The sequence below is a fragment of the Gymnoscopelus microlampas genome (assembly GCF_963454915.1).
Source record: "Gymnoscopelus microlampas genome assembly, chromosome: 11".
Classification (NCBI taxonomy): domain Eukaryota; kingdom Metazoa; phylum Chordata; class Actinopteri; order Myctophiformes; family Myctophidae; genus Gymnoscopelus; species Gymnoscopelus microlampas.
The window spans coordinates 37884745-37912103 of NC_139948.1; the positions used below are offsets into that span (position 1 = coordinate 37884745).

Genomic DNA, 27359 nt, shown 5'->3' on the forward strand with positions numbered 1-27359 from the left:
CAAAAAAAATAATTTTGACAAAAATGTCCACCACAACAAGTCGGCATGGCGATGAACCCTGCATCCAACACACAACACAATAACACTAAACTAGTTTACTCTCGAAGCCATAATTAAAAAATTATGTTTGCAACAGACCACCATCAGTCAAGCTAGTTCACATCAGATATCAATGTTGAAAACAATTCAGCTGCCTGAGAATGCCCGGTGAGAATTAGATTTGAAAAGAAATTAGGTTAAAGGAGTAGTTCAGCCAAATAATTACTGATTTTCTATCAATTACACACCCCATGAAGCCTTGAATTCCCATGAATAAATATTTTTTTAGTTTTTGTCGCATTCCAAGACGATAATTTGATGCCCGGTGGAGACTCCAGAATTAATTGCGTCTCCTACTGAGCGGCCACCCGGTCATCTAATTATTGGCTTAGGAATGTGACAAAAACAAAATATCTACATGAATTCAAGGCTTCATAGGGGTGTGTGTAATTGATAGAAATTAAGTCCTTTTTTGGGTGAACTACTCCTTTAAGAGACTCTGATGGTTATCTTTTCAACTGGGGAGGGCTTTCTTTCTCTATATCATACTAAGCATGACCATAATTACGGGGCCAGAGCTCAGCTCTGGACCTGTTTTGTTATTGGCAGTATTCTGTCACTTCTTCTTCTTCTTCTGCCACTTTTCGCAGTTCTGGCTGAACCGTGCTTGCTGTCGCTTTTTACGAAACTCGGCCATATGGTAGATGCTCAGGAAAAACTATCAAGAAATAATTCTCACACTCATTCGTCAAAGGGTGGCGCTATAGCACTCAATTGAAAATGCCAACTTTGAACAGGTACAACTCATGCCCTGTTTGACCTACAGCCATGAAACTTCGATACAGACATGCGTCTCTTCATGCCCGACAACTTTCGTGGTCTGACTTTTGACCTCTACAAGCTCACATCTTGTCTGACCTTTAGATCGACCTTTAGATCGCCCACCATTTTGAATTATATGAAAAACAGCCATTGGCTCATAACTTCTGCATTTTTTCACTTATGGAAAATCCGCCGCTTTTGTTTTGTCGGCAAAGGTCCTAAATTCATGTGTAAAATGTTTCGTGCAGATTACTCAAAAATCCCAGGAGGAAATAGATTTTAACTATTGCAGTTTTATGAAAATTATTCATCTGCCCCTAACACATACATGCAAGACTCACATTTCTTTGAAAATTTGCAGTAATGTACAGGGTCATTCCAAATATCACTGAAACCAATCTTACTCCAATTGGTCAAAGGGGGGTGCTATAGCAATTTTTTGAAAATGCAAACTTTAAACAGGCAAAAGTCATGCCTCGTTTGGCTGACAGCCATTAAACCTGCTTACACATGTGCCTTGACTCATGAGGAACACATGTATCACTTTTACCAGTAAGCTCCACCCTTAGATTGTCCGCAATTTTGAGCAGTTTGAAAACCACTTAAACCCAGGATTTTTCAGCTATTTGCGTGAAATGGTATCATCTGGCTGACCTCCGTTTTCTCTAGATCAGGTCTGTTGGTCCAATGGCTTCCCGCTTAAGTGAATGTCTCACAATATCAAGGTAGCCGGTTCAAGCCTCACTTGGTGCAGATGTCATTTAAACTGCATTGCAAACAACAAGACTGTATCAATGAACACATATGCAATTGATAAAGATAACATGAAATGCTTATTTGAGAGGTTATGTTTTTGCAATACTTCATTCTGAAAATAGCCGATCTACAATCTCAAAACTTTTCAGATAGCAACGTGTTTCTGAGCTTGTAGATCGGCTGCTTTCACTGGTTCATTTTTATCTTCAACAGACAACCTCAGCCTGGACAAAGCTATAGCACAATAGGTAGTAGTGATGCGCGGGTTGACCCCGTAACCCGCGGGTCAACCCGCGGCGCGGGTGGGTCGAGTCAGAATTTCGGAGAAAATTATGCGGGCTGCGGGTGAGCGGGTCACGCGCTCTCACACGCAAAAAAAATAAAAATATTAACATGCTCTTGTTTTGTCTTTATTCCTGATAAGAATGAGAATAATAACAATAAAACAGTTTGAATACACTTGGGGATTATTTTCTAACCATGATTTTACAGAATTTAAAAAAAATCGCGGGGCGGGTTGAGCCATAGATTTATATATGGGTTCGCGGGGCGGGTTGGGTTCCGTTGCGGGGCGGGGCGGGGCGGGTCATGAAAAAACCTGACCCGCGCATCACTAATAGGTAGTGTTGCAGCATGTCAATCAGAAGGTTGAGGGTTCGATTCCTGCTAATGGCAATAGGTTGAGATCCAATCAATCCAATCTGCTTCCATCTCTCTTCAATCTATCCCCCCCCCCCCCCCCTCTCTCTCTCGGTGAGAGGTGGCATTGCAAAAAACATGACCTTAAGCTCAGTCTTCAATGGCTTATTGTGCATATTACTTATAGTTTTGTCTCTCTTTTAATGTATGATATACTTCATTTTGAAAATAGCCGATCTACAACCTCACAACTTTTCAGATAGCAACGTTTTGTGAGCTTGTAGATCGGCTACTTTCACTAGTTTTCGTTCTGAGGAGACACAAAAATGCCTTTATTGGTAAATGGTTTGTGAACCAGTGATCTAGAGTCTTTCGGGACACAGAGGCCTGGTTCAAAATGAACGGAAATACTTATAAATATCAACAGACACTATCAGGGAGGCCATATATCTAGCTCAATGAGAAGAAAGGCAGTCTTGGAGTCCGTAGGTTGCTGGTTCCATCCCTGTCCACGACTATGTATTGAGGTGATCATAATTTGGCATTATTCGGATAACACATAGTGTGTCTTGAGGATAGGCTTAGGCGTTGTTTTACTGAGGTTAGGGTTAGTGAAGGTTTAAAATCCTCATGTTAATTGCATGGTCTTCTTTCTCTCAAGTTCAGTATTCTATGTTTCAATGGCTTATTGTGCATATTACTTATCATTGCTTCTTTCTTTTTTCTCTCTTCATTACCTGGCCCCGTATTATTGCTGCTTGCAGCTATATTTGCACTTGCATTCCTAGCATCAGCCTGATCATTAGTGTAAAATGTTAAAGGCTTTTCTTCAAAAATCTGTTAATTCAACTGCTGCATTTAAATTTTACACACTAGTTAACACACACTTGAGCTTACCGTGTAGATACAAACCAGCGAATGTACCTGCATTAGGCCAAAAACATTTTAAAGTACATGTGAATAATAATATTCAACCCTGTAAGTGACTGGTGACTGGCAGTAATGTGTATGTCTTTGCCTAAAAAAAGAAATACATAAGGACACCTGTGGATAATTCCTATAGAAATTCAATGGCAGATTTGCAGAGTTTACGTTTGTCTACAAATTTGCATTTAAGCATAGGGTCTTGTTTGTAGACCTGTTTTTGATGACATCTAGTGGTTATCGGGCAGCAGAACAGTATCCACATGTGCACAGGGTAACAGTGACTTGACATTGTCAGTTTAGAAGATTAACACATTTAAAGGACCATACCGGTGGTCTGGCATCTTTCCAAAGGATAATGTAGTTCGTATGATTTCCGAGGATATCACTGGATTCCATTAATTTCAGCTCGGTATGAAAATCAACTTGCAGAAACTTATTGAATCCAACACAACAAAATATCATTGCGTGGTTATTTTCTGCTTCATCCATTTAGACCTGAGGCCGATTCTAAAGCAGCAGTAGTTCACACACACTTCAAGATTTTTTTTTAAATGTCCAAAAATAGCAGATGTACAAGCTTGCAGCATGGCACTAAGTGACGCACTGTGAGCTTGTATATCTGCTATTTTTGAATAGCCAAAAATCTAAAATGACACGGATGCTTTCCCGGTTTTAAGGGGTTACCTTAATTTATTGCTGCATTTTAAAGCATTTTATAGTGCGGTTTGATTTGAAAAGCCTAGAAAACATTCCCTGGAAAAGAGCTTTGCTTTTCCCAACTAAATTCAAACGTCCATGTCGACTTCTTAACTGCACAATGATGTTCAATTACGGTATTCAGAATGAATAATTGATTCTGAACCATTTTAATGACTGGAACATTTCTAAACGAACACACAAAATTAAATAAATAAACCTGTTAACAGGAAATTTGTCAATTTATTCACAACATATAGCCAAAGCTGTGAACAGACTGACATGTATGGACGGCAGTATGGACCTTTAAGTCAACACACTCAACATTCGATTGTTCAATAAACTTAGATTTCTAGTTTGCATATCCAGGGCTCGAAATTAACTTTTTTTAATACTTGGTAGCAGTGGTGCAATGTAAATATGGTAGCCTAAATAGAATTGTCATAATTTTATGTCCATAACACATTACAAATGTAGGCAATGGTAGAATAAAGTGTGCGCTTGTGCAAACAAAGCATAGAATAACAGCCTGCCTCTGTAGAAACGTTAAAACAGAGGATGATAGGAGAATGAATGTCAAGCTGAGGCTGTCGTTGAAGATCACACAGAAAGCATTGGAATGTCGGTGCAGCAGCAGTCGGTGACATTGTGCCAATGAGCAAACCATCTCCACGCTACATGCACCTACATACTAGCAGTGCCTACTGTCAGCTCACACGGCGTATTCTGACAGTGGGAACTAGCAAATATACAGCGAGAGGAGTTCGACTGAAATAAGAGCATATGTGACAAAAAACGCTGCAATTTCGAGCCCTGATTTTATCACTAGACCAAGTTCTTTGTACCCAGATTAATCAACCATAAATGAACAATGTAAGAATACATGAAGGAAAATGAATATCTTTACTTTAATCACATTATTGATGACCCTATCAGCCACAGAAAGACACAGCTCTGTCTTCTCGTGTACTAAATGTTTATTTTCCCCACAGGCAATAGTAAGAGTGTCCCTATAGGCAGATGTTCAGAACGAGCCTCATGGCGAGTTAGATATACACAGACAAAATGACCACCGACTTACTTGGTAACCCAGGGCCAGCATTTCTGTAGCTCACAGGCTACATACAGTATGAGACAAATAGAGGAGTTGACACATGGACAAGCAGACAGCGGGCGGTCACTGTGCTCAGGCTAGCAGCCTGCAAAGTTCAGTCTGAGTTCTTTACCGCCTCACCTCTGATAAAGCAAGAGGAAACGTCAAAAGGCATTTTGCTTCACCCCCCCAGGTTCCTTTCTTCTTCAATGTATAAAAAAAAAGGACAAACAGAAATAAGGAATAAGTAGCACAGCCAAACAGTGGAGGGACAGGCTGGATGTGCAGGTCTACTCCAGCACCACGGTGCCACCTGCTGCCTCCAGGGCTGCTTTCAGTTTCTCTGCCTCCTCTTTGGAAACATTGGCCCGGATCTCCTGCGGAAGGGCCTCTACCAGTTTCTTAGCCTGAGTGAGGAGAGACAGAACAACAAAACAGTGAGGCCAGAGAGGTGACAAATCCCTTAACCACTTGGACCCCATGCAGGATTCATATTCTGGAGGGGAACAATAGTGTGTAGCGTGGTGTAGATGGAAATAGAGCGGTCCAAGTACAGAGCCAACTCAGGTCCTGTTTACTAAGTTTTAAGTGGTTAAAGGAATTAATAAATAGTCATTCCACTCCCTTTTATAGAAAACAGAAAAACAAGAGAAAAACAGGTAGCAAGAGACAGGAGTAAAGCCCGATTTATCCTGATAGATTTGATGATTGGCAGTCCGACTAATGAGGTGAGATTTCTGGTACCTCACATCCATTCTTCAACACATTAAAGGTGAATTGGGGATAGAATTGACCTGATCCTCAGTTTCATGTGTTTTGCAGCCATGGTGATCTTCTGACCAAAGTCTAACCAAATATATCACTTTAGAGTGAGCCTACAATGAATTCTGGCAGGGCACTGGGCATGTACTGTAAATGCACCACCAAAATGATCACTAAATCACCCAGTGCATGTCATCAAAACCGGCAAGCTTGTTCTGAAACACTAGCCGGAAACGGTAGACTGAGACTTGTTATTAAGCAGAGCAAACGATACAGGGCATTTCCTTCAATGTCTCATTGAAGGGATGACTATGAATTGCATATAATTTCACACTGAAACGTTCAAAGTTTCCACAGAGACACATGCGTATGTGGACATTCCTTTTACTGAAGTGGTTCTAAAAGAAATGAATCATAAGAAAATGTATCTGATTGATAAAAGTATCGTTTTGATCATTGGATGGCAAGTCAGGTGATACATGTGTTATGTATTGTCTTTCAGACTTTGAAAGAAAGAAAATAAATCTGTGCAAGCGACCTCATTGACCTCATACTATATGTGATTGTGTACAATTACATGCACTGTGCAATCTGCAGCAGTTCTAGAAATAACTGGCAAGTGCCCGCAACAACCTGCACAGAACACACACATGCAGCACTATAAATAATGTTTAAAGTTAATTTCTGCCCTCTGAGACTCTTGCATCAATAACCCATTAGTATCAATGCATTATGTTTAAAGGGGTTTTACTTTTAAGATTACATTTTTGCTAAAATAAGTGTTGAATAGCGATATATATTACGATAATAATTGCTATAGTGTTTGTTCAGTAACAGGTCTCCCAAACTCTCCAGCTCTTTAGCAAACGGAAAGCACATTTTCAGGTCGGCCGGGGATACCAATTTGACCCAATCAGGAGGGAGAACTCAAACAGGATAAACAAGTGAAATTGGAAGTGAACATACAGAAATAAAAAACCTACCTGCACTAGATTCAAGCCTTGGATGCAGTTCTTTACTTCTTTTATAAGTTTAACTTTCTCAGCTGCTTTCATTTCTGTCAATTTTACGGTAAAAACGGTCTTCTCTTTCTTGACTGGGATTTCCTCCTCTTCTGCGGCCTGGGAATACACAGGATAAGATGCAGTGGATTATACATTTAATTTGGATCCCCATTTGCTTCTTCATTAAGTGGATGAATTACTAGAACCAACTCCTCATGAAATACTGACCACATGAGAGCAATTATTTAGCTGTTAAATCTACTTCAGCCATGAAATCTAAATCCAGCCTAAAGCCTGATTTATACTTCGTCATACAAGTGGACTGTGTTGCTCGCCAAATATAGCTGATCTTTAAGCCCAGATGCGTATATACAGTCTACAACAGTGTTCAGGGTCCCCACACATTTTTAGCAATGAATTTCCAAAACTTTTCCAAAACTTTTCCAGAATATTTAGCCCAATTTCCAGGCCTATATAACAATCATTCGGCGCAATAATGTTTCTCTTACTCCTATGTAGAATGCCCAAAGATAGGCAGTGTAGCAAAAATAAAGTTTGAGACATACATTAGGCTGCCGTCACACAGCCCGTTCGGCGAAAAACTACTTATGTTACATATTTTGTGTAATATTATTCATGTTTATGAAAATGTTTTGTTTTAACAAAATCAATAGCCAAAAACAATGTATAGCCAAATATTTTTCCAGGACCCTTGATAAATTCCAGGACCTTTGATGATGTTTGATCAATTTCAAACCTTTTCCAGTACTGGATTTTTTATTTTTTTATTTCAAAATATTTCCAGGAATTTCATGACCGTGGGGACCCTGAGTGTTTGGCTGTTGGCCAAGGACCGCCCATACCTTCTTCTAATTGGTTGAAATTAAAAAACAGGAACTGGTTGTTTCTACCAAAAAGGGGGCAGGGGCAGAGTAAAATACAGCCCGAAACCCCATTCAAGAACTTGGCGCGGATGCGTGCCTCACTAATCATTAGACATCGAATCCCGCTGCCGCCACAATTTTTCCGACAACCGCAGACAATTTTTTCCCGCCGATCAAGTATAGTTTTTGTCTGCCATCTAAAGTGGAATTGAGCCTCGAGAGGCACCGCCGAGCGAGCTCAGACGAACAGGGTTGCTGTGCCGGACGTTGAGAAGTCCGCTTGAGCCGACTGAGCGGCGTCCGAGTTATGTCCCGATAGGAACAGATTCGTAAATCCTGTTTTGGGGTGAGCGTTTGCCTCAACTGCCACTCAAAAGTGACTACTGGCCAATCAAAGCACGTCTTTTCCAGGACTTGGCAAAACACTGTCGTCGATTGTATATACGCAGCTCAGATAGGCCATGTCCAGCAAGCAACAGATACATTACAATGGAGTATAAATTAAGTATAATGAATGGGTTAAAGAATGAAATACTCCATAATGTAATGATTATTCAATCAACTCTTACCTGAGCAGGGGCTCCCGCAGTCATAGCTCCCATCGGCATCATTCCAACATCTTGAATATTGAGGGTTTTCTGTGATAAAGTATGTCATAAGGGGTTTATTATATCATCTCAGGTGCCAATTATCACTATATTACTCAACATGGTATAGCAGATATACAAGCTCATAGTGCCGCGCTATGAGCTTGTAGATCTGCTATATAGATCTTCAGATTAATTCCAGAATATTTCACATACCTTGAGGAGCTCATTGAGGTCCGACACCTCTAATAAAGTGAGGCTGGCAATGTCATTGACCAGCTGTTGGATTTTGGGCGGATATTGTTTGGGGGCTCCATCTAGTGGAGGGGTGGCGATGGCAGCATCACAATAAGTGGCCGGACTGGTCTTGAGTAACCTAAGAGCACACAGTGCCGGCGTCTGCCTCTGAAGGTCTTGCCTGTGGAATGAATGAATGTATGACCCAAACGATTACATACATGAATGGATCCGAGGATTCATCACAGATAGATATGTCCTCTTTAGGAGGCTTGATGCAATCCAGCATTTACGATGTCAGTAGAACAAAACAGCATTTGGAGGCTGCTTTCTTGAATACGTTTGGTTTATACCAGTGTGCTCAAGAACTGTTCAGTTTCATGCAGAACTGAAGCCTTTGGTGAAGCCAGCAAAAACAATTATGCACTTAAAATCAACAGTGAAACGAGCATGACCTTGGCTGCTAGACGCACATCTTGTTGCAGGGAGGACATGGAGGGAGCTCTATAACATTATAATGTTCAGTTATTTAAATCAGGTAAAAGACAAGTGCAGTTCCCACATCACCAGGCATAGGGGAACCTTTATTATGATAAGGATAATGTGCATAAGGTCCACTTTACAGTTAGCTGATGATGGCTAACTGTCAACCGTTAGCGATGCTTTGCTAACTGTCAGGATCTTATAAAAGCAGTGAGTGCCGGGTAGTCAGTCAGCTGATCGGGTGAAACCAAAGCACTTCTCTACCTATGCTGCTACCTCAGACTATAGTGTTTATTCTACAGTCATAATAATGAGCTGGTGGTCTTCTGTCCTTGAGCAACACAGCCTATCCGGCTGATCAGTAGCAGTGACTGGGGTCTTTTCATACCAACAAGACCCCATAAAACCATACTGCCTGCTGGTGACACCCACCCGCTTTGTCTCAACGTTACATACCGGTGTAGATTGGCTGAGATCCGCAGCGCGGTCCGTATACAGCGTCTGGTGCAATACATCCTATTTTAATATAAAGTCCCCCGGAACCTCTCTAGTCCGCCCGCTGGTCTAATGGTCAGACTGGATCAGATCCTTCTCTCCTCAGTCAAAAGCACATGGCGTCCTCGGCTCTATTCCTGACCTACCCACAATGCAAAGCATTACGCAAACCAAGCTGCCTACAACCGCTCACAACTTTATTGACAGGACAAGGACAACAGTGTCAGGGGCTGAAAAGAACAGTGGACGTGGTTCTCAACCTTTTCTCAAATAACTATATTTGAACTGGGGACCACCCAAAATAATCATTTGAACTGGGTACCCCCCACCCAAACAAGCACTTGTAATGTAGGACTTGTAGATCAGCTATTTTCAAAAAGTTTGCCTCTTTCTTATATTATTTGACCATGTTTTTATAGTATAGTTTGTTGATTACCTTTGATGCAGCAATGGTCTTTTTTTTTAGGTATTAAATTAAAAACTGTCATCTGGGGATCCCCCAAAATCACCCACAGGTTGAGAACCACTGATCTAGGTAAACATTTGTGCCATAATTATAAATAAATAACCAAAAAACACAATTAAATACATATTTAAATTCAAGTATTTAATTGCGGTTTTGATTCATTCATTTATGTGTGGTTTATGTATTTATTTATTTATTTACATACAGTAATTGTGGCACAAATGGTCCTCGGCATGGTATAACATTTCCCACAAAAACACAAATAATCGGTAATCGATTCTTAAATCAATTATTATTATTGTGTGTGTGTGTGTGTGTGTGTGTGTGTGTGTGTGTGTGCGTGTGTGTGTGTGTGTGTGTGTGTGTGTGTGTGTGTGTGTGTGTGTGTGTGTGTGTCTGTGTGTGTGTGTGTGTGTGTGTGTGTGTGTGTGTGTGTGTGTGTGTGTGTGTGTGTGTGTGTGTGTGTGTGTGTGTGTGTGTCTGTGTTTTCCAGGGGGATGTTAGTATAGAACTTTGGGGAGGGGCACATGGAGAATCAATCCTCTTAACCAGGTAATCTCTGGACCAATCTGCTTCCATGATCATCTCCTGCCTCAACCTCCACCAATAAGTCATTTCCTCGGCTTGTGGCGGTGCAGCAGAGTACGTTTATGACCCTGAGAGAGAAATAGAACACATCTATTCAACGTTTCCACTTAATTTTGTTCTCTCTTTATGCATTTATTTTGTCATGGTAATACAAGACTGACAGTATCTAGTCCGTTTATTGGTGTGTGCCAATAAACAAGTATAAATGTGAGTACTTGGGATGTGCTACCTTTTGGGGATTTTTTCAATTCCTATTTTTCATATGTATACTGGATTTTGGGTCTAGCACTCCACTGAGAAAACCCATTGTTGATGCACAACCTCTTTTTCTTATTTAGTATCTAGTTGCCTTCTCCCTCGTGCAGACCATGCTGCTGTCTCCTCTAGCGGAGAGGAACTGGGAGGATGTGTGTTCAGTGCTGGAGGAAGTCCTGGAGAGTCAGTCTCACAGGGAGCTGTTTGCCGTAGAGCTGGGTTCTGGGACGGGCCAGCATGTCATACACTTTGCGCAGAAGATTCCCTTCCCTGTCAAATGGCAACCGTCAGATATCAAAGAGGAATGTCATGAGAGGTGCGTACTGGTGTGTACACTGTAAATCTTCTCTGATCATATTAACCCATTCAGACCTGTTTAGAACAGTTTTCTGAAAAACGTATGTTGCTTTAACAGTGGAACAGTAACATTTTCATGTCAAGGACCCCCAAAATGATTTAGCCGCGGAACCCCCAATCTCGAAATATTTTGTTCCAGGGATCCACAGATGCAAAGACTTGAATACAAAATGTTTTCTTTAAAAAATATATATATTTAAAGATTTGCACACATTTTCACGATTTTTGGAAAACATACAGTATATAGCTAAAATCTAAAATGACACAGATGCTTTCCGGATTGAATGGGTTAAAACGTTTGTTGCTTGGCTACCAGCACCATGCTCTTCTCACATATTCAATTTGTGCAGTACTGACCATCCCTAATGGCAACATTAACATTTCACAAATACGGTCAAATATTTGATAGTAAAGCAGTAAGCACCATTCATTGATAGAATATAGATAACTGCTACTTTCACCTCCTGTTCTGCATTGTTACCACCTGTGTACATAATAAAGTTTATACATGTCATCTATCTGTTTTTGAGACCTTACTGTGTAAATCTGTTTTTTATTGTCGCTATTCACTGTAATCCTCAGACAAATTATTTGTACATGTTAAGATACTAGGCATGTGGCGTGTATACAAAGGATACCTTTTATAATGTATTAATATGAAATATCACGTTGCTTGTTTTTAACAGCATCAAGGCCTACATTGCAGCAACCAAAGCAAAGACTGTGTTGCAGCCTGTTCACCTGGACGCAAGTGAACCATGGGAGAAATGGGCGGGCCTTGCCCGTAACTCCTGTGACATTATTATCGCCATCAATTTGCTGCAGTATAGCTGCTTTAAAACAGCTGAGGTACAGTACATACAGAGCCATCTTAAAACACTACATCGCTTGAGTAATTAATCGTCAGTCACACACATGAAAAGCTATAATATTGCAGAATGTGTACCCTTGTAAAACCGCATCAATGGATATGTCAAAGTCCACATCTTGTAAATAATTAGCCTATGTTGTTCATTAATCTCATTCCCTAGGGCGTATTCAATGGAGCTGGTCAGATCCTCAGACTAAATGGCCTTTTGATGCTGTATGGGGCACGTATCTAATAATTTCATGTTTATTGGTGCACGTGCAGTGCAATCACGTAACAAGGAAAATACAACAGCAAGCCATACAAACTGATGCACACACACATCCTCCACTAACTTTCCAATACACTTCTCCAGGCATATGCCATTAATGGCATCATTACACCCAGCATTAATGAAGATCTGGATGCAGAGCTACGAAAGACGTGAGTGTTGCATAATGCAAAAGCAGAAAAGGACATGATGGCTTGGTTTCTGCTGTTTGGGTTTGAGTAGAATCTATGTTTCAACCCTACAGGAATCCAGAGTGGGGCCTCCCTGACATCGATGTGCTGAGACAACTAGCCAATGGGAATGGGATGCGTATGGAGAGGATGGTGAGTAATTGAACAGTTTGCATATTTGCTCCCAACATAGTTGACACAATATGCCTCATTTAACTTCCGAAATGCAACGTTTTTCCAGATTGAGATGGAAGAATACAACAAATGTCTCATCTTCAGGAAATTCTAAAAAGAGGAGATTGTGAAGAATGGAAAATGTGAAGAGATAAAATCTCATACTGTAGTAGTGCACCAATCAAGCAAACTGAACTGGTGTAGTGTCTTGCCAAGGACTGCACACGGCAATATCCTGAGTGTTAAATGGACGCAAAAAGGGTCCATTTGTACACTCTGAGTAAAATAAATACTCAAGATTTTACTGTATGTACACTAATCGATTGTTACTGACTTTAAGTGAGATGTACAACGTCTTTCCCTTTACTAATAAATGTCATATTTTGGCCTTTTCATTTATAACACTAGGCTAATGTGTTAGTTCAAAGTCATGTAATATTTTCAACCTGTGCAAATGTTATATGAAAACATTGTATTTATGAGAATTTAAAAAAGAATAATAATTAAACAGATAATATAGTGTATGCCTCTATTTACATATTATCCCACAAGAAAACAAACAGGATGAAGCATGTGGACAATAAGAACAAGATATTTATTAAATATAATCTTAAAATTACTTTGAAGTCAGACAAATCAGTATGATGGAAGAAAGAACTTCACAGATGGCATTTAAGGGTTACAGAAGTCACTGACTTGGGTGTATGTTACATTACACATGCGACACATCATGTCCATCCCACCACACAGGATTTTCACATCGTTTAAGAGACCCCAATGCGCTTGAGAAAGCAGCCCCCCCACCTGTGTTTACACTGCAGATAACCTCATACATAAAACACAGTCAACAGCTGTGTTAACCAATGACAAGTGGACAGGACACCTGCAGGTGAATTTGCACTTAATTCATTGGCAATGGACCTACACTAACAGTCAGATAGCCGATCTACAAGCTAGGTCGGCTATTCTCAGCGCGTGACACCGTTGCAGTACTTCGCGTGAGGTGGTACTAGCCATTGATAAAGGGATGCAGGGTGCCGTAAGAGTTGCTGGGAGAGTAGTGGATCATGACTTTAGTATCTACACTGTTGCTAGTTTTTTACTCGCAGAATCTATTGCCTCATTGATCATTGTTAGTGAAGATTAAAGTACCAACTGGACGCTTTTGTAACAACCCTTCCAAAATGTTATCTCCACCCTCTATTCCGTAACAGGTCTAAAATAAAACATGTGACAAACAATATGTCAGGCAGTGAACTACAAATAAGTGGCAGAAATGGGGTGCTCTTGCTGTGTGTGTGTGTGTGTGTGTGTGTGTGTGTGTGTGTGTGTGTGTGTGTGTGTGTAGGGGGGAATCGAACTACTTTGGAACTATTTGTGAAGCTGATGGAGATGTACGTTAAGTCCATTCTAGCTGTGGCGTCTGACTGTGCCGTCTGTCCTCGAACATCTCTCTTGAATCCATGTTCCCACTAGTCTCTTAAACACACACAGATGTAACACCATAGCAGCTAAAAGTCACAACGCTCACTCCCATTTCAGAAAAGAATGACAATTTAACACATGCAAATTTTCTTTAGAAAAATATGAGACAGGATGGTATTTTTAACATATTTTCGTACTCATTTTATTTTTTTGAACTCTATAATACCACTGACTATTTTTGAGCTTCTGCAATTGGTTTAATACGGAAATACTACATACATATTGGAGGGACCAAGATGGAAAGAGGGAAGAATTTAAGAGCGTCTGGCCCCCACCTACCTCCCCACCATCTAAACCCACATTCCTGCCCTGTGGTGTGTGTGTGTGTGTGTGTGTGTGTGTGTGGTGGGGGGGGGGGGGGGGGGACCAGGCCAGAAGAACAGTTCTGTAACATCATTACAATATTTTCACATTGCCACAACATCACAGCGAGGTGGACCTGGAGGCAGGACCCATGTGTGTTTCCAGAGGGGAGGGAAGGGAAGGGGAGGGAGGAAGGGGGGTTCCAGGAGAAAAGGGAGAGACCAGAGAAAGGGAAAGATAAGGACAGCTACAGGTGTAGTGTGTGTGTTGGACCCTGCAGGTCGAGGCTATAGAGTACTTGGGCGGAGGTCAGTCAAAGGAGATGAGCTGTGCCTCTGCACTGCCTGGGATGGCCTGGGGCTGTTGCTGTTGCTGTTGATGCTGCTGCTGCTGCTGCTGCTGCTGTGGCTGCTGCGGTGGGCCACCAGGGGGAGCCATCTGAAACAGAAACGCACAGGTTAACCCATTAAGACCTGAGGCGATTCTTAAAAAAAAATCTAAATCATAACAGTTTAACTCTCTGAGTGCCAGGATTGCCAGAATTATTTCAGAATTGATTCTGAAAAGTGCCAGAGTTTTTTTTCACAGAAAACAAAAAGTGCTTAGGAAGCGTAAAAACACGTGAAACACGTTAATGGCACTCAGTGAGTTAAAAAAAAATAAAAATGTTTTCGAGATTTTTCAAAAATAGCAGATCAATATATATCTGCTATTTTTGAATAGCCAAAGACATCTAAAGTGACACAGATGCGTTCCAGGTATCTATGGGTTAAGAATCAAGATTCAAGGTTTTTATTCATTACATCTCATGTAAGTACACAAGAGTAAAACCTTTGGTTTAGGTTCCTCAACATTGTCACATCAATAAAAAAAAAACATTTAAAGAATAACTATAAAGTAGTACGGTAAATAAATAGTATGTACAGTAATCAGCAGACTTTGACACGTGTGCGTGTGTGTGGGGTCCTATTATGTGATTGTGGCTGCCTCTACGTGTGTGTGTGTGTGTGTGTGTGTGTGTGTGTGTGTGTGTGTGTGTGTGTGTAGTAGGCAGAAAGACAAGGTAAGAGGATAGAGTCAGCCCTACACTTGTCAGCTCAATACAATTAAGAGAGTTCCAGTTCACAACTTCACAATGGTATTATTACATACCGTCGGTCATGCAGGGGCAATGTTGTTTGTGTTTGGTGAAACTCTTGCTCACATTTGTGTCTATGTGAATTATATTGTTTTGAAAACAGAGAGTCCCTGGTTTTATAATGCAAACGTTGAGGGTATAAACACAGTGCACGGTGCTGGTTTACTCTCACAGAAGCTCTTCTTATGATCACTACAAATTAAGACCATTCCCAAATAACAAATAAAAGTTACAAACCCAAGCTTGAAATAAAAAGTAAAAAAGTACTCCGTTTCCCATTTTAAATGGCAACTCGCTGCTTGGAGAGGACCACAGGCAAGGCGGTAGAAGGGAACAGGAGACTCACCTGCTGGTACATGGGCTGCTGGCCCGGCATGTAGGGCTGCTGCGGGGGCATGTTGGGATCCTGTCCTGGCAAGGCCGACATCATGTTCTGCATGCTGTACGGCTGGTAGCCCATGTAGCCCATGCCATTAACGGGGGCTGCTTGGGACATGGGGGGCATACTCTGGGCTTGGGAAACCGCATTCTAAAGATGGGAACACAGGCAACAGGAATCAATCAGCAGCCCCCCACAGTTTTATCAGACGCAAGAGGTGAGAGGAGTGTGACAGTGAGCCGTGTGGCTCGCGGGTCATACCTGATAGCCTTGTGTTGGGGTGGGCTGGTAGTTGGAGTAGGCAGGGCTGGTGGTGGGTTGAGGGGCCTGGCCCGGAGGAGCAGGCTGCCCATTGGTGCCCGCAGGCTGGTACATGTAGGCCATGTTGGGATCTGCAGAAGGAGATACATCTCCCATAAGCATCTCAAATGCATGGTGATTTGTTTCACTCTATGTAACACAGTAGTATTATCAAAATTGCATTTTATGTGTTCATAAGATTTTGTGAACAGATGGTTGTACTATTGTTCTTCTTGTTGTTGAGCTCCTGACCTGTAGGAGGCATGGCCTGGTACTGCGGGGGTGCACCTTGCCCAGGCTGGCTCATGTAGACGTTGTGCATGGGGGAGCCCTCCACAGAGCCAGCGGGACTGAAGGTGCCGGGGTAACTTGGTGGGGCACCGGGCTGGTACACCACCCCACCCGCCACATTGGGAGGTAAAGACTGCATCTGTGCCGTGGAACAAATGTAATGTACAGCTAATGAATAATCCAGCATCATAACAGTAGGGATTTAAGGTATTTAGTAGGTATTTAAAATATAATTTTGAGGGTATAGAATTTGCCTCTGCATTGGGAAATGATTGCACACAAAGTACTGATATAGCAAATTAAATTCCACAGTTACAATAAATTACTTTTTACATAAATGCACGTTATGAGGCAAAACTTCATACAATGATACTTATGTGTCTACCTGGGCGTAGGGTAGAGAGAAGGCGGGCATCTGGGCTCTCATCTGGATGGTGTGTTTCTGCTGTTCCAGGCGCATCTGCCTCTCCTTCTCCTGTTCCTGCAGACGCTGAATAGCCAGCTGTCTTTGCATCTCCAGGTACTCCTGAAATACAAAAAAAAAAACACGCTCTCGTTGTCAAGGCACTCATGCGACACACAAACGTAGGTGCGGTTGCAGAGAGAGATTGAGGTTGTGGGGGCTTCATGGTCGCTTACCTGCTTCTTTTGCCTCATGATCTCTAGCTTCTGTGCCAGCTGGATCTGCCTCTGTCGCTCGGCCTCCTCTGCAGCTCGGCGAACCTTTTCTCTGTGTTCGTCCCGGAGGGCATTGAGGGCGGCCCGCGCGTCACGCACCTGAGCCAGCTTGTCCTGCAAGCCCTCGTAGTACACTGCACCCATGAAGAGGGCAAACAAGGGTGTGATAGGTTATCCCATTAAGACCTGAGGTTTATACAAAATGCCTTCTAAACAAAAAAAGAATCTAACACTTTAAAGATTTTTCAAAAATATTCACAAATAGCATATGTACAAACTTGGCACGAAGTGATGCACTGTGAGCTCGTTATCTGCTATTATTTTATAGCCAACGCAAAAATCTAAAATGACAGATTCTTTCCTGGTTTTAATGAGTTATTACAATCCTTGTGAGGACTTTCGACTAATTTAAGCCCCGAGTACATTGTTGTAAAACGAATAGCGAAAATAGCCAATCTATGCTCACTACGCGTTTCAAAAACCTTTAATGTTTTGAAATGTTGTGCCTATAATGACATGCCCAATATAGGGATACAAGGCTGAAAGCAGTTAACCGTTACCCTGATGAGCTGTGTCCACGAGGCCTTTTTTTTGCCAGTGCAGCGTATGTTTTGAATGGTTTTCAATGGGAGCGCTGCGTATTTACGCCATGCTGGACACACCAGCAGCTCCGAGTGTCTATTTTGCGTGGCACGTTCACATCTGGTTAAAATATTTTCAACTCTGGGCATTTGGAAGCGTTTTAGGTGAGCGCCTTGCTTTTTGAGCTGGGGAAAAAAATGCTTTGGTGGACACTGGACACACAGCCTATCAGAACACTAATGTAACCCTATACCAGCCTCTGGAAAAGTGAGGACCAGCAAAATCAGCCAGTGAGGAAAGTGAGGACACACCAGCAAAATGTCCTCACTTTCAGTGATTTTCCACATCGTCTGAAAAGCTAGCACTCACGTCTTTTCTCGTCCAGCTGGTTGAGGATGTCCAGAAGCTGTGGGTGCATGTTGTTGATGGACTGGAAGAGTGACAGCACGGCGCTGTCGTTGGTGATGCTGCGTCCGCGCATGTGGTTGCTCTTCATGCGGTTGAGGAAGGTGGTGACGGAGTTCTGCAGGGCTTTCATGAACTGCTCGTGGTTCTCCTCCGACTCCCCATTCTGGTACTGCTGCTGGAAGGATGGAGGTCAGGGAAGGAGCGTCATTTGTAGTATTCGATTGAGTCAATAGTCTTTTGAATAAAATTCCATTTAATCATATTTTAGTCATCTGAAATGTTATAGTTTTTATTTAGTTTTAGTCGACTAAATATCATAAGATTATAGTCTAAAATGTAGACTGTATTTTATGTATTTTGGCGGTGCCTTGATGGCGTCATAATGGCTGATTTAACACTTAATTGCATGCTTGAAAATAGACGATCTACAAGCTCACAACGAACGTCGACGAACATTTTTCGTCATAGTTTTAGTTGATGGAATCAACACTGCCTAAAATCTAGACAGTTTTGCTGTACTTTGCATAAAAGATTCAAAATACCTCTACTATGTTGGCGGGCTGAGCGGGGACGTGAGCGGGGACGTGAGCAGGGGCGTGAGCAGGGACGTGAGCAGGGACGTGAGCGGGGACGTGAGTCTCCACTGGCTGTGGCTGGCTGACAACGGGTGGCGGTGGTGGCAGGGGCTCGGCTATCGGCACAGGAGCCGGGGCCGAGGGGGTGGGACTCTTGCGAGCCTCTTCTTGTTTCTTCTCCCAGTACGTTCTGTTCAGGTAGCGAGCCAGCTGGAACGTGATCACAAGCTCGTATCAATATCAGTGGGTTATTACTAGGTATGTGGCTTGTAGGTTAATGAATACACTGAAGCAACTGTACCTCTGGGTCCACGTCTTCAGCTGACGGAGCAGAGGAGTTCTGGAGAGAACATACAGTATTAATGACTAAAGACAAGACAGTCTTCCACAAATAGTGTTAACACATAAGAGGCTAATTTATACTTTGGCACATGACTCTTTTAACCCATTAAAACCTGGAACTGTCTCATTTTTAGATTTGAGCTAAAAAGCATTATTTTACACTTTGGGCTATTCAAAAATAGCAGATATACAAGCTCATAGTGCGGCACCGAGTGCCGCGCTACGAGCTTGTAGATCTGCTATTTTTGAAAAATCGTGAAAATGTGTGCAAATCTTTGAATATATATATATTTAAAGCGAACATTTTTAACTCAAATCTTTGCTTCTGGGGGTCCCTGGAGCAAAATATTTTGATGGGGGTCCGCGGCCAAATTCATATAATTTTGGGGGTCCTTGACATGAAAAAGATTGAGCACCACTGATATAGAAACAAACGTTTTTCAGAAAACTGTTGAGATTTAGGAGACATGTAGAATCGGCGTCAGGTCTCAATAGGTTAACAGAAAAGTGTCAACCCAACTAGTAGAAAATACAGAACTGATCTTAAGAAATCTTACAACAGGAGAGGAATAGAGGTTGCTGGCTGGCGGGGCTGAGGAAGTTACTGGGGTCGGCTCGGCTTTAGGATACACCGAGTAGGAGTTCTTCTGCCTCTGTAAATACAAATGCACCCATGTGTCAGCTTCTTGATGTACAGTATACACGTGACTTGCACAGTAACATGGTTGTTGTGGTTGTAGTTTTTCCCTGAGTAACCCACCATCCTCTCCTTCTCCTCAGCCTCGCTTTGGGACAGAGCGATGGCCAGTTGGAGCTCCTCCTCCTCCTGCAGAGCTGCCTCGTCTCTCTTCGGGGGCATCTGTTGAAACACGGGGGAAGAAGGTGAGACCCGAGAGTAACAGCGAGTGGGAAAGCTCTCAGGGACTAGCAGAGTGACAAAACATTACCATGAATGGGTTTGGCAGGGATGGGTGAATTATGGATACAGTAGAAATACACGAAAAAAAACACACCAATCCAAATTGTACAGTATACCAAAAACTACTTTTGGTACATCTCAAGACGATTCTGACAACATGGGGACCCTAAACAACTCACAATCGTCTAACATCAAATGGACACACTCAGGAAGTTATTTAACACACCGAGCTGCATCCAAGTAAGCCTCAACCTCAAGATCTCAAATTGAGCCACAGATTATTATAATTTTTATTTTTGACGAGGCAAAATGTTTAACTTTGACGCCTCATAAAAGCTGGGCAGTAAGTTGCTACAGCTCCACTTACTGTTTCTGAGACCTCTACCTGAGACTGCTGAGAGAGCGGGCTAGTCAGGTACTCCGGGGGCAGCTCGGCAGGGCTCGAAGGCGGGGCTTTGCCCTCTGCTTTCCTAAGCGGGGGAGAGAGGGAGGGGTGGCTGGTGAGGAAAGGGGATCAGGGGGGACAAACAACCTTGTGAATCAGCAGAGGGTCAAACGCTGTTTGAAACATCAACAACCCCAAAAAAAAGTATATATACCATGTACTTCATTATACAATGAAAAGCTAAAATAGCCGATCTAGATCGCATGCCGACGTCCGCATGACGATTGTGTCGCAAGCTTGTAGATATGGTATTGTAGCTATTTAAAATAAACAAAATAATGAGACATAAAGGTGTTGAAAGAAGGTGTTGTAAGCTTTAACGAAACAACACATGCAATTATCAGACATATAGTAAGTAGTAATAAATGCCTCAAGTGATCATGCATATTAGAGTACAGCATAAACACAAAGCAACCGTAGGTTGTAAATTACAGTACTTGAAGCAGTCAGCATGACTGCATTTCCAAATATAAAAGCTGAACCACTGGAGAAATTAATATTTCATTTCAGGGAACAGCTGTATCCAACATGTTGTATGCAACATACTTTACACTCATAGAATGGAATTCTAGTTATTTCACCCCTCAGTTCCACCCTCAGTTCTAGCCACTCACTTGTTTAGAAGCTCATAGCAGGGCTCACACACACGCACTTCCTTCTCGATGCCAAACTTTGGAATGGTGGAGTATTTAGAGGAACATTTCCCACAGAAGATCTGACCACAAGCACGGCAGTGGTGCTGGCAAAGCAAGGGACAGAAACTAGGTCAAAAGCACGTCAACATGTGCCAACGTTAAACAATTACTCCACACAATACTGTCACTCAATAAAGGAAACCATAAACAGTCGGCCTACCTTTCTTGTCATAACACCAAACTGAACTCTGCACCGGTGGCACTCTTCAGCATCAACCCAGTCTGGGGCCTGGATAGGACACAGAGCACAGTACATACATTTAAGAAATGTCACCCAATTAATACAGTCAAACCACAAGTAGGAAATACGAGAAAATAACCCACCCTCTCAGCTGCAAACATTGCATCACTCTCCTTAAACTCAGGAAACACGTGACCTATGTAAAGAGGAAACAATTTATTTTACTATAGAGTGTATGCCATTATTACATGCATTTCAACGTAGTTTAGAGGTATAACAGTGTATAATAATGATATAGATGGGTGTAATGTGCACGTGTACATGGCTTTTACTGAAATGTATTATACATTTCAGTAAAAGCTGTGGATTAAATAGGTTTGTCAACAAAAATAAATGTTGCTGCACCATAGCGACATTTATTTTTGTGACCAAACTTTGTTGTTGTTGCTAGTATTTTCTCCGTCTCTCTGACTTGAATATTCCATGTCTCGACTCCTTCCATAACTGATGCACTTTGAATATTGTTGAAACTCCCAACACGGACTAGTGCAAGTGAAATGTTTGTGAGCAGTAATGTACCCACCATTCATGCTGTATTTAGAAATTGTATGTATAGATTTATGTGTAGACTGTTGGAGTCAAAGAATGTGTTCATTGTGGCCTTAACAGGGTTCACACCGAGTGATACAAGGCGTTCCTCATGCTTCTGGAAACACTGGAGGCAATGATTATATGTTTTAATTGATCTGGGTTTATGGAGTGAAATCAGTCTGGTGCTCAGGCTATCTCTGTGTTGTTGTTGTCCGTCTTGTATCTCTGTTTTTATATGGATCTATTGTGTCTGAAATACGGTTTATCTATCCATCTATCTATCTATCTATCTATGTAACACTCTAGAGAACTAAAGTCTCAGAATAATTGCATCAATATGATATCACTTTAAGGACACCTTCAGAGATTCTGTGTGGCCTAGCTTAGCAGTGCTTAACACTAGAACATTTTGACCGTTTTTGGGGGCCCACTTTTGCCCTCTCAAAGTTAAATTGACATTCAGGATTTTGTAGTGTGGTGGTAAAGAATGCCACCTACCCTCCACCTTCATGATCTGGTAAGTGTCTTGGACCACTTTGTACTTGGGCTCGTTGCGGAAGGCGTGTGCCCAAGCCTGGATGAGGTACAGGATCTTATTCTTGACGTTAGGTTCAGTCTGCTTCTGTGAGAAAATCAAAACAGCTCAATTTTGATTTACTAAAAGCTTCACATTTCTGGTTAACTATACAAGTATGACAATATAATACAACCTAAAAAATACAATATACCTCTGTGTTTAAATCTCTAACAACTAACAAGCATATCACATTTCAGAGTGAGGTGCTAGAATCATTGTCTTGCTCCACTCTTTCCCACAGGGAAGTCCCTTGCTTTGGTCTGACCGAAAACAACATGTGACCAGGCGGTGACATCACCAGGAAGTAAAACCAGCATCAGCTGTGTGAGCCTGTGTCACATGATGAAGTCAGCATCCAATCAAATATTGCTAACTCATACCATAATGCAGACAGCTCTGAGTGCAGAAGTAAGTGATTGTGGAGCCAAGTGGTGGGTGGGTTAGGTGAAAAGCCTTAGTTAGCTATAATATAAATTCACACTAATCACCAAGACACATACATTACAAAACAGAGATAAATAAATAAATAGCATATAAATAAATAGCATATAATGGTGACTGGTATATGCAAAAGATACAAATAATGTCCTAAACGTATTTCTTTCGATTTTTTTCCAGGGAATTTGATTGCTTTCGGCAGGCTGATGATAGTATGGTCCAAATGTTTCACATTCTACAGCTATTTCAAGTTAACAGTTACTGGTGTAGACTGGTGGTTTAAACAAATGTAAAAGCTAATGCAAATTTGTGGGTTGGGTCTATGTAAGAACTGGACTACAAAGCAGTCTAGTAGAATATTTGATACAAGTAAACATTGGGTTGAGTGATGTGAATGGGTTAAGGGGATTACATCCAAAGTGGAATGAGGGAACCTTTTAACGGGACAAAGGTCACCTTGAGTAGATCCTTTAGTTCCTCCATGGTCAGTTTACTGGCCACCTCATCGTGGACTGTCTGACCACAGTTCTTCACCACTGACTCTAGGACCTGGCGGAGTACAACATTAAAACATGAACAAATCGATCACAAGATCCATAATGCAGCCTCAGCGATAAGGCCATTAGTCTAACAAGGCTGTTTTCAGAACAGAAATAACATTATAGAACTATAAACTGATAATGAAGTACAGGTATCCAGTTACTAAAAGTGTCAGCTGTCTTTTCAAAAGCTCATGCAAAATGAATCACTTCAAAATCCACCATGTACCCCCACCTACCTCTAGTGCATAGAGGGCAACATGTGGATTTTTGTCATTCAGCTTCTTCTTGATGGCTCCGATTGCATATTTAGCTCTGCAGTTGAGATAAATGGGAGAAAAAAAGCACTGAGCTGAGAGACGGGTGATGAGGCATTATTCAAAATCATTTGTCCAATAAAAAACTCAACAGAACTCTTGACCTTCCTTGGCCGTGTCAGCATCATGGCTATGGAAGTGAAACAATAACATGATGACTCACTGTGTGTCTCCTTGCCGAATTAAATCACAGATCTGCAGGATGGACTCCCAGTCTGTCTCCAGCAGAAGTTGACTGGTGGCTTTATCTGCAGCAGTAGAGCAAAAACACCAAGGGGTCACACAACTTAAATCTCCATAACGTCAAATAAATGCTATATATGACTGGCATCTGTGTGTGGCATAAAAGAAACCCTCCATCTTGTGATGTTATTATAGTTTTTTTGTTACAAGATTTCAGCCAGGTATTACAGTAATAGACAGTCAATGTCGAACGCCAATGCAGAGCTGAGTTTCTCAAGCCTCTGTCAACTGTAATCCTACATTTGTCCTACCATTATGGAAAAACACCTCAACAGCCGTTGATATTGAAGGGGCCTATTAGGTGGCACACAAAATTAGGTCCATGACTTCAGGTAAGCTTAGCTTAGACTGTTGTGATTTCCCATTAATGCAGATGTTATAAATATTTATGTTCTTTACAAAGAACATTGTGTGTCTGCATTTAGTAGTAAGAAATATTATGTCTTTGTAAATTATTAACCATCTACTGCTTGACAGCTAAACTAGGAGGCCAAACATCGTTGACCAGCAATGTGCTGGACAGTGACACATCTCTAAGCCACGTGTAGACACTGTAGTTACAAGCATTATCTGATGCAATTGTCGATTATCAAAGAATATTAATAACACCACAACAAAAGTCCTCGTTGGGGTCACAGTAGAAAGGAGACGCTAATGGCATTGGTAATTAACCAGGTTAAACATTAGTTACATGTAAAGCTTTTTCATTAGCTCCATTTGTTACACATACACAAACTAAAACAAGACAAGCAACAACTGAACCTAGTTGTAAACCATTAATAAGCTCTTGTTTGTTAAATGTTCAGCTAAATTACAGCGCTGCTCCACGGCATCATCAGTGTGTAATGACTCTTATGCCATCTTCATCTGCTAGATATGAGCTGGTTCAACCATGTAATATCATGTTATAACGTTATATCACTAGTAGTTGACAATGAGCAATGTCTTCCAATCCAAGCGAATATAAACTAGACTGGATCAAGAAAAGCATAGTCTTAGATGGACTTTATCGATACAATACATCTATGATAGTCTTGATCCAAGGCTAAACTGGTTGGTTAAACCATGTAATAATATCATGTAATATTACTAGTAGTTGACAATGAGCAATGCCTTCCTGGCAAATATAAACTAGACAGCTGCTACAGTACAAAGATCACAAGACTTAATGCACGGCAGCACTCAATTCTTCGAGTATTTTTCTGCCCTATTAATTTTATTATTTTATGAATTTCTGCTGTCTTTAACGTAATTTCGTTTTTTTTCCAAAGCTGCTTGCAGATGGAAAACAAAACGAAGCAAATAAAGCAATCTTTGAATCTTGAATGTCATGCAACAAGGGTGGATAAAAACTACATCGACGATCACTATTCACACAATGCATTTAAACATATATGTCACTAGTACAAAAGTGTGCACACACAGCAGTTTGCATCTGTAATATCCTTGGATCAAGACTATAGATGTATTTTACCGAGTCTGACTTTTTACTTTCGTATCTAATGATGATATACAAATGTCAAAAATCGATCAAATAACATCTATGATAGTCTTGATCCAAGGCTAGCAGACGTATTTATATCCAAACTTAGGGCCTCGATCCGATCCTAAACAATAGCTGTGGGTTAGCCCAGTGGTTCTCAACCAGTGGTCCGGGGACCACCAGTGGTCCTTGAGTGGGTTCCAGGGGGTCCTCCAGCCGAATGAATAGTTATGAGTAGTTGAGTAGTTAAATGGACCCTCCATTTGGTGTACACTCTCAGAGTTAAATGAACACTAATGATGGTGATACTTCAGTGTAGATTGGGACCCCCAAGACATTTAAAATGGTTGAGTCCCTGGCATATATTTTCAAATGGGGGTCCCTGGGCTAATATGTGTCAATTTGGTGGTCCTTGACACGAAAAAGGTTGTAAACCACTGGGTTAGCCTGTAGCAGCTCTGTCTGTGGCCTGGCAGGCTGTGGAGCCCCGGCCCAGCGCCCTGCTGTCTGTCATAACAATACACACCAAACATCGCACTTTTCGTCGTTAAACCACTAAACTATATAAGACACAAAAGCATGTCCATTATTATATTTTACCCAGCAGTCGATCAAACGTGCCGCCGCCTTTCCCCATGATTACGATCCAAGTGTCAGACAGTCAGACGGCGGAGTGACTCTTTAGTCTTGAAACGAGACTGTTGTTTTCACCGTATATGCGATGGATTAGCTTGTTAGCTGTTAGCCACCTATGAGGCACAGCCAAGTGTTGCCAGGTTCTGTGAGAGACATAAGCAAACGAGGTCTATGAAAACAAGCCCAAAAAGAAGCAACTGGCAACATAATGAGCCCTTTAAACCTATTTGAAAATAGCAGATCTACAAGCTCATAACACGTCGCGTTGTGAGCTTTTTTTTCCTCCAAAGAAATCTAGCAGCAAATGTGGAATCTTTTTTTGAAACATTTTATCAACACAAATCTTGGGATCCCTGACATAAAATATATATGTCAGGGGGTCTGCCGACAAAACATATTCATTTGGGGGTCCTTGACTTGAATATGTTTGAGAAACACTGGTTTAAACATTATCAGGAAAGAAGCCCAATAAGCAACTACACTTTCGAAACAAGCCCAAAAAACCGCAACCCGCCGCAACTACTAACATTTACAAGCAACTTAACCGAAAAACAAGCCCAAAGTTGCTTATAATAAGCGGACATGGCAACGCTGAGGCACAGCTGTAAAGTTCTCCTACTTCCTGTTTCCGGTGGAGTTAGCCAATCAGTGTTTACTGTTGAATGTGCTGGGAATTTTGCTCCCTCTAGCGTTTGACGAATGTACTGATTTATTACCTGATAAAAACTTCAAGCACTTTATGTATCTTGTATGTATTGTGAATTTTGAGCTTTTAGGATATTTTCCTTTTAATCCCCATTATCCCATACCATCTTGAAACGTTTTTCAGTTAATATACTCTTGTCACTGCAACTCAATACTCAAAAGTCATGCTACCCAATATCTCTTCCTCTGTTTGTGTGTCCCAAGGAAAGTTTAATTTTGGTTGAAGAAAATGAATTAAATTAACCACTCTGGCATGTTCCTCAAGTTATAACAAATTAAAGAAATGCTAATTGTATCAAAGAAATTCATGAGGAAACAATTTTATGTTGTTAGCCATATTGACATAGGCTACATAGTTGTGTAATGTAATGTGTTACCAATGACTACCAATTAACGCTCTGTTATAACTTCTAGTGTAGCAGTGTATGTCTTTCCAATGAGCCTCAGCCAACAGAACTACAGAAGCATCCTGACCAGTTTGACCTGAATGGGAAGAGCCTTAATTATTAGTGGGAATTGGATTGCTTTGGATTGCT

The 27359-nt window shown here is 41.4% G+C and overlaps 3 protein-coding genes across 12 annotated transcripts; 1 reads left to right on the forward strand and 2 right to left on the reverse strand.

Moving 5' to 3' along the window:
- Nucleotides 1-4768: 4768 nt before the first annotated feature.
- On the reverse strand, nt 4769-9568 carry mrpl12 (mitochondrial ribosomal protein L12). Its single transcript, XM_084071687.1, has 5 exons — nt 9386-9568; nt 8426-8627; nt 8192-8260; nt 6718-6855; nt 4769-5379 (listed from the first exon to the last, which is right to left on the reverse strand). The coding sequence occupies exons 1-5, from the start codon at nt 9442-9444 to the stop codon at nt 5263-5265; spliced, it is 585 nt and encodes a 194-aa protein (XP_083927813.1). The 5' UTR covers nt 9445-9568; the 3' UTR covers nt 4769-5262.
- Nucleotides 9569-10846: 1278 nt separating this feature from the next.
- LOC311055469 (methyltransferase-like 26 B) lies at nt 10847-12688 on the forward strand (the record flags this gene model as incomplete). Its single annotated transcript, XM_084071658.1, has 6 exons — nt 10847-11049; nt 11777-11939; nt 12122-12181; nt 12314-12381; nt 12474-12552; nt 12641-12688. The coding sequence occupies 6 exons, from the start codon at nt 10847-10849 to the stop codon at nt 12686-12688; spliced, it is 621 nt and encodes a 206-aa protein (XP_083927784.1).
- A 461-nt stretch (nt 12689-13149) lies between these two features.
- On the reverse strand, nt 13150-26217 carry hgs (hepatocyte growth factor-regulated tyrosine kinase substrate). Of its 10 annotated transcripts, none has more exons than XM_084071744.1 (20): nt 26083-26217; nt 23920-24004; nt 23679-23754; nt 23357-23449; nt 22384-22501; nt 21438-21490; nt 21274-21342; nt 21033-21157; nt 20341-20443; nt 19815-19913; nt 19612-19707; nt 19014-19052; nt 18680-18922; nt 18099-18312; nt 17109-17281; nt 16855-16995; nt 16431-16608; nt 16140-16270; nt 15846-16028; nt 13150-14799 (listed from the first exon to the last, which is right to left on the reverse strand). In XM_084071744.1, exons 1-20 carry the CDS (start codon nt 26117-26119, stop codon nt 14671-14673), a joined length of 2385 nt encoding a protein of 794 aa, XP_083927870.1. In that variant the 5' UTR covers nt 26120-26217; the 3' UTR covers nt 13150-14670. The 10 variants fall into 10 exon arrangements, with proteins under 10 accessions (XP_083927870.1, XP_083927866.1, XP_083927869.1 ...); XM_084071740.1 differs by having other exon boundaries at nt 20341-20470; XM_084071743.1 differs by having other exon boundaries at nt 22384-22504.
- Nucleotides 26218-27359: the final 1142 nt, after the last annotated feature.

What these genes read in the sequence shown, in the direction of transcription:
- hgs (XM_084071736.1), bottom strand. Translation starts at nt 26,119, where the DNA reads ATGGGGAAAGGCGGCGGCACGTTTGATCGACTGCTGG. An exon ending in AGGTAGAGGTCTCAGAAACA is followed by an intron (nt 19,914 to 20,340) that starts GTAAGTGGAGCT and finishes GTGTTTCAACAG; the next exon opens with ATGCCCCCGAAGAGAGACGA. An exon ending in TCATGAGGCAAAAGAAGCAG is followed by an intron (nt 16,996 to 17,108) that starts GTAAGCGACCAT and finishes TTTGTATTTCAG; the next exon opens with GAGTACCTGGAGATGCAAAG.
- mrpl12 (XM_084071687.1), bottom strand. Translation starts at nt 9,444, where the DNA reads ATGTATTGCACCAGACGCTGTATACGGACCGCGCTGCGGATCTCAGCC. An exon ending in ACCTCAATGAGCTCCTCAAG is followed by an intron (nt 8,261 to 8,425) that starts GTATGTGAAATA and finishes ACTTTATCACAG; the next exon opens with AAAACCCTCAATATTCAAGA. An exon ending in CTGCGGGAGCCCCTGCTCAG is followed by an intron (nt 6,856 to 8,191) that starts GTAAGAGTTGAT and finishes GTGTATTCCCAG; the next exon opens with GCCGCAGAAGAGGAGGAAAT.